At 35.9% G+C, this 13,572-nt stretch overlaps 4 protein-coding genes across 4 annotated transcripts; 1 reads left to right on the top strand and 3 right to left on the bottom strand.

Moving 5' to 3' along the window:
* Positions 1 to 316: 316 nt before the first annotated feature.
* LOC133682455 (serine/threonine-protein kinase BSK3-like) lies at positions 317 to 5,573 on the top strand. Its single transcript, XM_062105796.1, has 10 exons — positions 317 to 1,096; positions 1,186 to 1,406; positions 1,961 to 2,096; positions 2,306 to 2,439; positions 2,528 to 2,633; positions 3,309 to 3,394; positions 3,591 to 3,779; positions 4,166 to 4,318; positions 4,573 to 4,686; positions 4,886 to 5,573. Exons 1-10 carry the CDS (start codon positions 1,015 to 1,017, stop codon positions 5,138 to 5,140), a joined length of 1,476 nt encoding a protein of 491 aa, XP_061961780.1. The 5' UTR covers positions 317 to 1,014; the 3' UTR covers positions 5,141 to 5,573.
* A 21-nt stretch (positions 5,574 to 5,594) lies between these two features.
* Positions 5,595 to 7,219, bottom strand: LOC133682457 (probable UDP-glucosyl transferase 73B6). The gene has a single exon (XM_062105798.1). The coding sequence runs from the start codon at positions 6,477 to 6,479 to the stop codon at positions 6,012 to 6,014; it is 468 nt and encodes a 155-aa protein (XP_061961782.1). The 5' UTR covers positions 6,480 to 7,219; the 3' UTR covers positions 5,595 to 6,011.
* Positions 7,220 to 8,308: 1,089 nt separating this feature from the next.
* Positions 8,309 to 10,509, bottom strand: LOC133681894 (pistil-specific extensin-like protein). Its single transcript, XM_062105080.1, has 4 exons — positions 10,104 to 10,509; positions 9,862 to 10,043; positions 9,290 to 9,344; positions 8,309 to 8,829 (listed from the first exon to the last, which is right to left on the bottom strand). Exons 1-4 carry the CDS (start codon positions 10,318 to 10,320, stop codon positions 8,504 to 8,506), a joined length of 780 nt encoding a protein of 259 aa, XP_061961064.1. The 5' UTR covers positions 10,321 to 10,509; the 3' UTR covers positions 8,309 to 8,503.
* Positions 10,510 to 12,316: 1,807 nt separating this feature from the next.
* Positions 12,317 to 13,107, bottom strand: LOC133681347 (kiwellin-1-like). Its single transcript, XM_062104380.1, has one exon. The coding sequence runs from the start codon at positions 13,035 to 13,037 to the stop codon at positions 12,471 to 12,473; it is 567 nt and encodes a 188-aa protein (XP_061960364.1). The 5' UTR covers positions 13,038 to 13,107; the 3' UTR covers positions 12,317 to 12,470.
* Between the last annotated feature and the right edge of the window lie 465 nt (positions 13,108 to 13,572).

Here is a 13,572-nt window from a genome sequence, read left to right as displayed (position 1 = left end):
CCCTCTAGTTTTCATGTCAACTTGCCAGATTGAATTAGGTTTGATTAAAATGGTCATTAACTCCTTCTTAGGAACAGATGCTCGCCTCGTGCCTGTCCTTGATAAGAAAAAAAAAAGGGTGTAAAAAGGTGCAGTCAAAGGAGTGAAACGGCGCTGTTAGCCCAACAAATCATAATTAAGGTGGCAAAAATGGAAATGATTACGGCGGGAGGGAGCAAGAGAAATGATGACATGTTTTCTTTTGGACCTCTTGAAACTGTTCCATTCTTTGAACAAAGACCAGTTCTTTCTAGTCCAATCTCCACCCCCAAAAAAAAAGTCACAAAAACAGCTTGCAAAAACTAATTATTTTGTTCCAATAATAATAATAGTCACTTGTCTGCTACATGAAAATATTTATTAAAATAATATGCAAGATTCTATCCTTGCCGGTTATAATTGACTTATATTTTTATAAGTTACTCAAACAAATACTAGCCATATTTTCATACGACATTTTACGAATTTGATCTGATCTGATCCTGGTTTCAAAAAATCTAAATTCGTCAGTTTTTATCTTTCTTTGGTTGTTCATCAAATCTTTGGCCCATTTGATCTTGTTTCTATCAAACCCCCTTTTTTTTTATTTGGGTTCATTAATATATTTCTTTACTAGAAATCTTGAATCTTTGAGCTTTGATTTGTAACTAAAACAAAAAAGGGTGTGCGAAGAATATATATAGTTCGAGTTGCTGTTAAGCTCTTGCAGTTATATAGCTTAAGTGGGTTTCTGTTGTGGTTGATTGACTTGAAAAGTTTGAATCTTTCTGTACTAATATTTGATTAGATCTGTTAAGTTTGGTTATTTTATGATCTGGGTTTAGTTTCAGCTACTGGGTTGGTTGTGTTACTTGTTTATAGCAGGATTGTATTGAAAGGGACAGTAAATTAAAGTTTTGGTTTTTGAGGGAGATATAGAGAGAGTTGGTGAGGGGACCATATTTGTAATAAGCTTTGATTTGTGATTATTGAGAGATGGGGAGTCAGTGCACTAAGCTTACTCCTTGTTGCTTAGATTCACAGTTCAAGGCAGCTGTTGTTGAAGTTCCCAGTGTTGGTGGGTCAAAAACTTTGTTTTTTTCGGATAAGGAAGTTTATATTTTGATGGGTCATAATTGTTGTGTCTTGGTTTTTGTCTTGTTCTAGGAGATGAAGAGAAGAGTGAGGTTAATGACTTGCCTACATTCCGGGAATTCACATTTGAGCAGCTGAAAAATGCAACATCTGGTTTTGCAGTAGAAAATATCGTGTCTGAGCATGGGGAGAAGGCTCCTAACGTTGTTTACAAAGGGAAGCTGGAAAATCAGAGAAGGATTGCTGTTAAACGATTCAATAGAATGGCTTGGCCTGATGCTCGACAATTTTTGGTGCCTAACTTCTATCCCATCTGCTGATTTACTTGAATTATATGTTTGCAGTTTTGATTTCAGTTTGTAGTGTGCCCTTTATAAAACATTAACAAATTGGCATCAAATCTGTCTATACATACACTTTGTTCGAGCAGCTGTTACAAATTTATGTTGTCTGGTGTTCATCCTCAATGATTGTTTTGCTTTCATTCAGTATAGTACCATGGTTTTGAATTATACTAAGAAGCATGGACTACCTTCAATGGGGATTAGTATGACTAGGATCGACCCCCGCCCTTCTCTTTCTCTGCAAGGAATTCCCATTTGTTTTGGTGCATGATGCTTACCCTTTACTTTACATCCTTCCTTCAGTCAGCAATAAGCCAACTTCTGCCGTATCTTTGTTCAATTTGAGGTCATCTGTTCATGAAACAAACCTTGTATATCTAATGTGCAATGTCAGAATCTGCTTATGTATCCCCATTGAGTTAATAAAGACTTGCTTGAAGAAATACCATGGTTTGAGTTTACCGTGGTCTTAACTTGAAGACAATTTTCTGTTACATTAATAGGAGGAAGCAAGATCTGTTGGCCAGCTACGGAACAATAGATTGGTAAATTTGCTTGGTTGCTGTTGTGAAGGTGATGAGAGGCTGCTTGTAGCAGAATTTATGCCCAATGAGACACTTGCTAAACACCTTTTCCATTGTAAGGCTTATTTCCAATCCATGGACAAGGATTCAGGCTACAATTTTGGTTGCATATTTGTGATCATATTTTTGGGCATTTGATTGAAATTTCCATCTTTAATATGGTATAATAGCACCAATTTTGTTTCTATTGTAAAAACTGAATGACAGTCTTTCTACAAGTTTGATTATACGGGATTTAAACAATTCAATTCTCTCTTGAATCAGGGGAAACGCAACCTATAAAATGGGCGATGAGATTAAGAGTTGTTCTACATCTTGCAGAAGCTCTAGAATACTGCACAAGTAAAGGGCGTGCCCTTTACCATGACCTTAATGCCTATAGAATTTTGTTTGATGAGGTAGGTACTTCTCTTTCTCCATTTCTCCGAAACCTTTTCCTTGTTGGATTCTAGCTGCATTCTTTGTTTACATGTTAGAATTATGCAGGATGGTAATCCAAAACTATCAAGCTTTGGCCTCATGAAAAACAGCAGGGATGGAAAAAGTTATAGTACGAATCTAGCTTTTACTCCTCCAGAGTATTTGAGAACTGGTATGTAATGCTTGTTAACAATACCATATATTAGCTGCTTTGATTTTGTGATTTCCTGAAATTGAAATCAGGAGATCCACGACCAGCTGATAGATTTATGTAATTAAATTTAATGTTGCGACCACTTTACATTACCACCTGTGAAGGGCCTTGCCGACTGACCTGCTTTAGGTGTTATATATCAAGATTCTTGAAGCACCACAAATCAGTAGTTCCCATATACTTTTGTTTGGAATGTTTAATGTGTTCATGCTGAAAAACAATTATGATGCATTACATTACTGTTCTTCTGACCTGCCAAAAAAGGTTTTCAGAATTTAGATCTACATATTGACACTCATATAATATTATCCAGGATAATGCAGTTTATTAAAGTTTTGAGAGATGTGCGGTCTCCTGATGAATTCCTTCGCAGGCATGCTTTTCTTGGAATGTATAGAGTATGATGAGATTGTGGTGATATCTATTAATGCTACCTGCATTCCCAGACTAGAGATTTTGGATTCAATTGTACTTTTCTGCATAATGTCTTGTAGTGGTGCTAATTTTAGGTCCACATGACTGTTTGATTGTGTTCTTGTATGATGCCTGCAATGGGTTGGGCATTAGTATTATTTACTCCTCGGATTATAAGTTAATCCAAGACTTTGCTTATATCCCTTGTCTTTTTTTCAGGGAGAGTAACTCCAGAGAGTGTAATATATAGCTTTGGCACTCTTTTGCTTGACCACCTCAGTGGAAAGCATATCCCCCCAAGCCATGTAAGTGCTTATCATTCAAAATTAAATTTACTAGCTAGCCATCATATGGATCTGTTGATTGAAATTATGGGTCCACCTACAATTAATCCTTGTAACGAAGAGAAAAGAAAAAACTATGTATTTTCCTCCCATGCTTACAAATTCTTGTTACAGAAGCTTGTCCATGTGAATCTAACCTCAAAGTAAATTGTTCCAGGCCCTTGACTTGATACGGGATAGAAATCTTCAGATGTTGACAGATTCTTGCTTGGAAGGACAGTTTTCCAATGATGATGGGACTGAGTTAGTACGCTTGGCTTCTCGATGTTTGCAGTATGAACTCCGAGAACGACCAAGTCTGAAATTCTTAGTTGCTGCTTTGACTCCTCTTCAGAAGGAAACTGATGTATGTTTATTCATTTATCAGTCATATCTTCTATACTTCTCGTCAACTCCTTGTTTGGGTGCCTGCAGATTGCCTATGTTGTAATTTCATCATGTAGTGAAAACTTTTTGAGTCTAGAGCCTTCTGTTGGATGAAGACTTGTTAGGAATTTTAGAGGGTAATTTTCTTTGGACTGATTTCTAGAAAGAAAACTTGCTGTAAAAAATGAAAATTTGGTTGTGGATGACTATAAATATATGAATTCCCCAAGTGGCAGTGGAATTTGTATTATGTTCTTCTGTTGATTTGTCCATACGCTTAAACCATCAGGGACTGCTTGTAACCAAACTTGAAAGTTGAAGCGAGTATTAATTAGTTTTTATGTTTCCTTTTCCTTCCCTGTGCAGGTTCCTTCTCATATCTTGATGGGAATCCCGCATAGTGCTTCATCCTCACCTTTGTCACCATTCGGCGAGGCTTGCTTAAGAAAGGACCTGACAGCCATACATGAGATCTTAGACAATATTGGATATAAAGATGATCAAGGAGTGGCAAATGAGGTTCTCTATTTCCTATGAAAGCTCAAATAGCAGATTTTTAAGCATATCATTTACCGTACAGTTTTCACTCCAGGCTTATTGATTCTTGTTATACTCACATTTCAAGCAATTATTCATTACCGAAGTATTCTGCTATTTTCTCTCTCGTATAAATTGCAATTGCTCACTGGTTCATTCTGCTTGCATGTTCTCTGACATTTCAAGAACCCAGATAAGATTGTAACTCAGAATATTTTTCCTACATTATGCTGCAGCTCTCATTCCAGATGTGGACAGACGAAATGCAGGAAACATTAAATACAAAGAAAAAGGGTGATGCTTCTTTCAAGCAGAAGGACTTTAGAGTTGCAATTGAGTGTTACACTCAGGTTTTCTCCTCGTTTCAAAGTTGTCAGTTTTTGTTCAAGAATTATGTCAGGAATTACTTTTACATTATTTTATGCTCTTCTCGGTTAATAATACAATTTCCTTATCATACCAAGCTACATGATTTTAGATTTTTTTTCCCACCTGTTTTAACGGCAAGTCTACATATTTTATTTGATGAGTTTCTTCTATGACTTGCAGTTCATTGATGTGGGAACTATGGTTTCCCCAACTGTTTTTGCACGGCGGAGTCTGTCCTATCTCATGAGTGACATGCCTCACGAAGGTCTAAGTGATGCAATGCAAGCCCAAGTCATTTCCCCTGTATGGCACGTGGCATCTTATCTTCAGGCTGTTGCTCTTGCTACACTTGGAATGGAAAATGAAGCACATGCAGCACTCAAGGAGGGTACAAATATTGAAGCCAAGAAGAATGCGGACTCTGGACAAAAGTGAAATTTAAAATGCTTTCTGGTGGCTGATGAATCTCCTCAACCCTATCTTATTGTGGTGTTATTTTTATGAAGATAACCATGTGGCATTGATTGTGGGATCCTTACTTCCATGGACATCAGGGCAGTGAAAGCTTTAGTCAACTCTATATTGCTGTCAAAGAAAGCAATTCTTTTTTCGGATGAATTTTTTATGACGATATCTTGGAGTTGAGGTGTCTCAAAATATGTTTTTTGGGTAGGCTTTGGCGTTTCTTTCTTGTAGGTATGCAAGTTCTTTCATTCTTTGTGTGGTTTGCTCCATTATGTAAGTAGTAGGATTCCAAAATTTGTCCTGCCACTTCCATTATAAACAGGGGAAAAAAGTTATTTATTTTGAGGAGAAAAGAAGTTAATGAGATGGAAAAAAACACTGACAAGATTGTAATTTGTGTAAAGATACATCCAGTCCCTGGCAATTTCTTGCTAAATGATGTTTGATTGTTTGAGGCATTAAAATTTCTGTTTGCTCACATTGGCATTTCTTTCTTATATTGTGTTTCACATCTTGAAACTTCACAGAAAGAAGTAGACATTGGTTTGCTAAGCATGAACTCTGGAAGTTCGCATCCACTTCTGGGGAGTATCTCATCTGACGTGAGCTTCAGGGATGGCTATGGATAAGATACAAGAGACGAGAGTGAGATGGACAGAAGAAACAGATTTTAGTTTTGGTCTACAACAGGGGTTCTTGAGGGTTAAATGGAATTCGTGCTCTTCAATTCTTCATTGAAAGCGTTGAAATCAGAATGAGAAGACCCACCTTCTCCAACGACTCTCTTTGCCATTTCTCCTAGCTTCGTTGCTCTGCTTCTCAATTCCTATGCTTCTTTATCTTACGTGATGACCTTCTCTATGGCATCTTTCTTCACACGATCACCAACCAATGCAGCCCCCTTCTGGACACCAACCCTAACTCCAATGTTTAATGTCCCAGTCACCAACTTTTCATTATAAAACTGCTCCACAGAAACAGGCCATGTTACCATTGGAACTCCAGCAATTATTGCTTCGAGTGTGGAATTCCATCCACAGTGAATCACGAATCCTCCTGTTTCTTGTTCAAGAATCAAAAGTTGCGGTGTCCATCTTCTTATGATTAGGCCCCTACCTTCTATTCTTTTCTCATATCCCTCAGGCAACCAATCTTCCTTGTCTTCTTCTATATTCTTCTTCACTACCCAAATGAATTGCTGCCCGGACACTGCAAGACCTGTTGTTACAGAAGTTGTGAAGCAGCAAAGATGGCTATACTTCAAAAGCATACATAAACAACTGAATTTGTTTTCTTTGAACTGAGTCATTTCAAACACTCATGTTCATCGACGGAGGCTTCTTTACCTCTCTTTGCCTTGTTCTGAGTGTCACAGTTCCAAAACCAAAAGGGGCCTATATGCCATGCCTTTCTTCCTAAAACCTTCCTGTAATGATCAGCATAACCTGACTCAAGCTCATAGAAGCTGTTGACGAGAACTCCATTGCTCTTGATCTCTGATTCTTTCATATATATATATATATATATATCTTTGATAAATCATGAGTTTCTCGTTTAACATAATCTGGCTGTTGTTGTCTTGTCAATTTGATCTCGCTTGGAGAACTTGGGATGACAAAAAGGATCTGTGTCAGATGATACCATCTTGTGAGGCTTATACAATCTCCCACATTCTATAGCCCATGAAGAGAAGAAACGTGTTCCATGGAAAACAAATCTTGGAATTACACAATTAGATGCAACATCAGTTGACCATGGGAAGAACCAGTCTGAAACTAAGCAAGTGGGACTGTACCTGTTCAGGAGCCGTTCAGGAGGGTCAGCAAGCATGGCTGTGGGCCTGTGGCCTTGAAGAATTTCTGCTTCATTTCAGAAGATTCAGCTATGTCTAAAGATTCACATCCTTAAGGCAATCCAACCTCCACACAAGGGAATTTGATTGTTAGAATATCAACTTTCTTGGTTCTTTCTAACAGCATGGAGACATGAGTTGCGTTGACCGGAGTTGTGATTATGCTTGTCCCTAAGCCTCCTTGTATAGAGAAGAGTTTGGCCATGTCTATGATTGGAATTAAATACCCCGTAAATAGCCTCTTTAATTTAGTAAAATAAATTAAATAGTTCTTCTAATTTTAAAAAATAATTAGTTCATTGACCAATGTTAACCTTTTTTCCTTTCTCTATTTATTAAAAAGAAAAAAATGGAAAAGAACATGAAATAAACAAAAGGACTAATTAATTAGTTTTTAATACTAGAATGATTATTTAATTTATTTCTTAAAATTAGAGGGGCTAATTTATAATTTACCCCTCAATCATAGTTAGCATAAAGCTCATCTCATAACATAAATCATATGATATATCAAAGAGATAGACCGAGATTGCAAAGAGAGATGAACTTGGTCCAGCTAAGGATAACGGCTATTTGGAATGCAAATAACTAAGGGTTGTTCAGGATTGCAATTTAAATAGTGTTTTTTAAAAATTTAATTTTTATATTTTTAGATTGTTCTAATATATTAATATAAAAAATAATATAAAAAAATATTATTTTAATATATTTTCAAATAAAAAATATTTTAAAAAACAATTACTATCACACTCTCAAACATCATATTCAAAATATATCTATATTTTTTTTGTTACATCATATTCCAAATATATCTATATTTTGAACACCAAAAATGGAACTCGTACGCTTTATGTAGTTAAAAATCAGTGAAAAAATAAGTGAAAACATCACTTCTTTTACAATTTATTTGGTTTTAAGAACCTAAAACAGAGTTGAAAATTGAACTGCTTTAATGAAATAATTAAACTAGGGTGTATTTGTTTTTCCTTTAAAAAAAAATTTTGAAATTTTTTTTACTTCAAATTATATTTTTATATTTTAAAATTGTTTTAATATACTAAACTCAAAAATAAATTAAAAACAAAAAATATTATTTTAATACATTTTTTTAAAAAAAATACACTTGAAAAACCAACCACTATCTTAACCACAAACCATACCTAAATCATCCAAAATGCATTGGATGAGCACTACTCCGTTCAGCAACCAGGCAAAGCACTTGTGTACATTTTTCATCTTGCCGAAGCAAATAGAGCCTATGCCAGAAAATGACTAAAACAAGCATGTGAATCCAATATGGAGATTTCATCATATTTCTTGTAAAACCTACAATTGTGCAGCCATTCCAACAAAAGTTATACGCATCACAACTTCTAAATCATTCACAGTATCCCCTTATGATCATGGGTGAGGCTCCACATATTCTTATTGATACATACTTTCCTTTCAACTAACAATTAGGGTGAGTGGGGAGGACTAGCCTACAAAGTCACTCGAGCAGCGCGGAATAATTCCTTTGTTCTTCCATAGTAGATTGGCTTACTGCCAGGAAAGGTGATAAAGTTCCAGCCAAAAGCTGATCCTCCAACAATATGCGTCCCTTGATTCTCACTGTGTTCAGCTTGCTGCTTTTCAGATGGTTTTGCAAAAACCTGGCCTGGCTGGGACTGATCTGCTGTCTCTTGGAGCTGCTCCTGGGGCTTTAGTCCCACCCCACTTTCACTGGAATTTGGTGTAATTTTCCACTTGGTTATAGTGGCCTTTTCTGCTGTCATCTGCTTGTATAATTCCATAAGCAGCTTCAGCTCTGAGAAGCACAAGTTACACGGTCAAAAGCATGTCTTATGAGCCAACATGCAAATTGCTACATCTACCATCAAAGAGCGATCTGGATTATTGTAAATGATTTATCTAATTGTTTTCTGACTAGCACACAAGAGACGCTAAACATCCTAATAGGATCAAAACCTTACCAATTTTCCATCAAATCATGCTAAAATGACTCTTTCCATAAGAAATGCAGAGAAGCTTAAGAGAGAGTTTCAGATAGAAAAGACTGCAAATGTTGTCATAGCAAAGCATCGGTGAACAACAACAGGACAGACTTAAATACACCATGTAAATTCCAAGTCTTATACAACTATTAGCAATCATTCCACATGAGGTAAATTGATGAATGAAAAAAAGATCACATTTTCATTCAACTATTGTACAAAGTCAACGATGCATATATTCGATGATACAAAAGAGCAAATTGACGAACTTACTTTCTTGAAGTTCCTCAGCTCCCTTGCAACTCCGGAAGTCCACTGTTCCAAGCATCTTCAACAAAACAGAAGTAGTTTAAACCCATCCCATCTTAACATCAACATGTCATGCATAATTAACTTAATGATCGATGCACTAACAAATGGAGACATGTAGTCACCAACTGCAATTCACTGTAACTCTCCAAATGATACAAAGAAACCATTCACTGGTGTATTCTGTGTCACTTAACACTCTCAGACAAGGTTTTCGTAATCTCAAACAAAATTAATAGAACAGGACACAAAATCTGACCAAGCAGGCAAATATAAGGAATTATTTCAAGTACACTCCACCGAGGGCTTGCAAGCAGTGAAAATTATATTTCAAGGTCATACTTCAACAGTAAATTATGAACTTTTATGAGAATGACAAATTAAAAACACAATGGAACTTAAAAATGAAAAGCATGATCAGATCCCATGAACCAAAATTACCAAAAAGAAAAGTTTAATAACAAAAGAACAAAATGGATTCAAGCCTAAATTAAAACCCAAGACTTAAAATATAATGATGGTGTCTAAAAATGTACCTCAAGAACACGGGGTCTGATATCTTTGACAACAGCACGCATCTTGAAGTAGCTGCATTCTTGAATTGGACCACAATTGTCAAGTGGTCTCTTCTTGCTTTCAGGAGGGACAGAAGGAGGTGGTGGTTGTGGTGCTGGCGCTGGTGCTGCTGGAGGCGGTGGCGGTGCTGGTGCTGGTGCTGCTGGAGGCGGTGGCGGTACTGGTGCTGGTGGAGGCGGTGGCGGTGGCGGTGGCGGTGCTGGTGCTGCTGGAGGCGGTGGCGGTGCTGGTGCTGCTGGAGGCGGTGGCGGTGGCGGTGCTGGTGCTGGTGCAGGTGCAGGTGCTGGTTCGACTGGAGGGTCAGATGGGGCAGTGATAGGTGGGTCTGGGTCTGGGTTCGGATCTGTGTTTTGAACGGGTGGGTTTTGGGGGATTGGTGGGTCCTTGTCATGGTCATGGACTGGTTGTGGTTCTTCCATTGATTTGATGCAGTATTGCAGGGTGTTCTGCGAGTTGATTTTGGAATTAATTCTGAGTTTGAACTAATAAAGATTAGATGATTGCTTTGCTGACTACTGAACTAACTGAAGAAATGTTTGGTTGTAGGTTTTGGTCTGACAAGCCAAGACATGGTTGAGAGACACTGACACGTTTACGTGGCTTCAATCTGAACTGGTCAAACATAACTTCAAAAGCTTGCTTGTTTGGATTCTCTTTTTTTTTTTAAGGAAAAAAAAAACGATAATCATTCTCATTTAAAAAAAACATTTTTTTGTTTTATTAAATAATCTGTTTCTTTTTTCTTGAAATTAGAAATCATTTTAAAAAATAAAAACAAAAATCAGTTCTTTTCAGGTTGCTGAAAGGGTTAAATGCCAAAATTTATTAGTTATTTTTAAAAAATTATTTGTTTATATTTATTTATTTTTTTATATAATAATGTCAAAAATAAATTTTAAAAAATAAAAATATATATTATTTTAATATATTTTCAAGAAAAAACAACATAAAAACTAATTTATTAGATAACATTTTTATTTTCTTGTTTTTGTTTACTACATTTCAAAATTTGAATTAGTTATCAAGGTCAAATTCAACTGTTTTTTCCCCTATGAATCCACTCATCCACCCATCCTTGCATTTTATACATGATTTCTATGGTAGGGTTTAAAATGTTGGAAAACGTATTTGAAAAAAAAAAAAAATCCATGTACTGGATTGATAAAACTGAAGAAGTTCATACACTGCTCCAGCAATTTCCTCATTTATTTTTTATTAATAATTTCGGAGTTTGTAGTGGGAGGCATAGTTTTTAGATCCGACCCGATCCAAGGTTCGAGTTTTGGGTTTTGACTGGGTTACTAGGTCGTTCATGTCAAATTTTTATTTTTAAAAAAATCAAAACAATGTTTTAGTAAAAAAAAAACAAAAGTCAACGGGTTGTAACAGAGTTTTTGACTGGATTTTACCGAGTCGTCAGGTCAATCTACCAGGTCAGTTGGGTTATACCAAATTTTTTCTTTTCTTATTTTTTTTAACTCGGTTGAATTCTGGATCTACCCACCAGGGATAGCAGGATTTTAAAACGGTAACTAAATGAATTCTAGATGATAATACGATGCCTACAGAATCTCAAGTTTGGAGGTAAGTGCAGTGCATATGGATGACATTAATTCCTTATGAGAGCTTTTTTGTTATTAATTTGATTGATTGAACACTTATATTTTTTTAATTATAGTTAATTAAATATAATTGTTTAAATTATAAAGGGATTATTCAATAAAGAGGATGATGAGATATTGATAAAAACGAGAGTGAAGTTGATAATAATGAATTATACAATAAAAACAGAGTATTTAATTATTTTCAATTTTTAAAAATATATTCAATTGAGCTCAATTGATTATATTGATTTTTCTTCTTGTGTGTTTGGAAATAGCGGGTTTAGCCACAAAATAAAATGACAAGTTTATCCCTTTTCTTCTTCAGTTATATTGGAAAAAGCCAGTCATAAATCAAAATAAAACCAAAGGTTAAATGAGTATTTAGAAAACTCTTAATTAATTCAATTCAAAATTTTTTATGAAATTTTATATTTAAAATTTTTTTTAGTGTTAAAAAATTGAGTTCCAAATGGACTGCTATAAAAGTAAATTAAAAATAAACATTTCTGATTTATAATTTTAAAGTGGGGAAATTTAATGTTAAAATTATTTTTTTCAAAATATTTATCTAATTCTTAAAAAAACATTTGAAAAAAATAAGATAAAAATATTGAGAATTGAATTAAATTCAAATCAAATACTATAATTGAATTCTATGGTAAAGAATTAGCAGTTGAATATTCATCACATGTTGGATTTGATAACTGTCATCTTTATATAATAGTTAGTTTATTCTCTGACTAAACCTCGCAGTTCTTTAGGAACATACTGAGTTTTTTGGATTTTGTCCAATATTAAAGGCACGTAATCATAATTTAACTGATAGTTTTATAAATTAAAAACTCAGAGTTTTGTTTCTAGTTCATACGAAATTTAAACTTGGTATATATTGGTTACATTGTATTATAAGGCCTGGATCAACCTGATGCCACAACAAATTACATGAGAAAACTGTAAATAGTGAATCAAGCATCAGACCAGTAAATATCCATTTCTCCCCAGTCGCTTTCAGGCACTCCTAATGCTTTCCAAACTGCTTTCGAGGCATCAACGATGTTGTTAGCACAAGGAGGCTGGTAATCGTGGTCAGAATCACATCCCATTGTAGAGTCACACTCATCTACTACCATGGCCTTGACACTCTTTCCATTCCCATGGATATTTATGGAGTTTAAGCATCTATTCCCGTTGTTATACCATCCAGTTGAAAGCGCCACCACAGGCGTGTCATCCGAGTGGTATTGGTTGTCGCATTCTGATGGCGCACCACCATCTCCACCCTTCTGAAAGCTGTTCAATGTCAAGGTTGCTTTTGTGCTGCTGGTCACTCGCGGTGAACACTTGAAAATGGGGTAAAACTTGCCATCTGCACAACAATCAGAGTCATTCTCTTGATTGCATTGGTTTGGAGGAGGCTTTCTCCCTTCTATGCTCCCACTGGGCTTGCAAGTCTGAGCCTGAATGGTTAAACAAAATGTAACAAGAAAAAGAAAGCAGAAAAGGAGAGCAGTTGAGCAAACTTGATTCTTCATCTTCTATTTGCTCCTGTTCAGCGATGATTTGGTCTGAAGAGTTTGAATCTCTGCCAATCCTTATATAACGACAAACTAGGACAATTTAGTAGCTTTTTATGAAATGTGAAACGGTCAGAATGCCCTTCTTATCACGGCATACATACGAGCCATAATTTTGTATCTACTGTTGATTCCTTTGTGTAGAGAAGCCCAATGACTGTGACAATTTAGCTTGTGCGGAATGCAGAAACAGAAGATTGTTAGCTTGTACAATGTGTATTACAGTGAGTTTCTGCTCCTCTTCTTTTCCAAATCAAATTAGGCCATTACAATGGAAGCAAAATCCATCCGCTTAACATAGCTTTGGCCCATTCCCGAGGCTGCTGGAGATAGGACAAGGGTGTTGAGCGCTGAAACAGAAATGCATCTGAATTTAACAAATTTTGAGTAGAGATGTTCTCCATTGACAAACTTAGCAGTGAACAGAGATGAGATGATGGCACTTCACAATTCGGGAATGGGAGCAGGGTTTGGTTAGTAACTTGTTTCCTAG

Source organism: Populus nigra, chromosome 2 (genome assembly GCF_951802175.1).
Source record: "Populus nigra chromosome 2, ddPopNigr1.1, whole genome shotgun sequence".
Lineage (NCBI taxonomy): Eukaryota > Viridiplantae > Streptophyta > Magnoliopsida > Malpighiales > Salicaceae > Populus > Populus nigra.
Note: the sequence above shows the minus strand (reverse complement) of the source record. Positions and strands in the feature narration are given on the sequence as shown.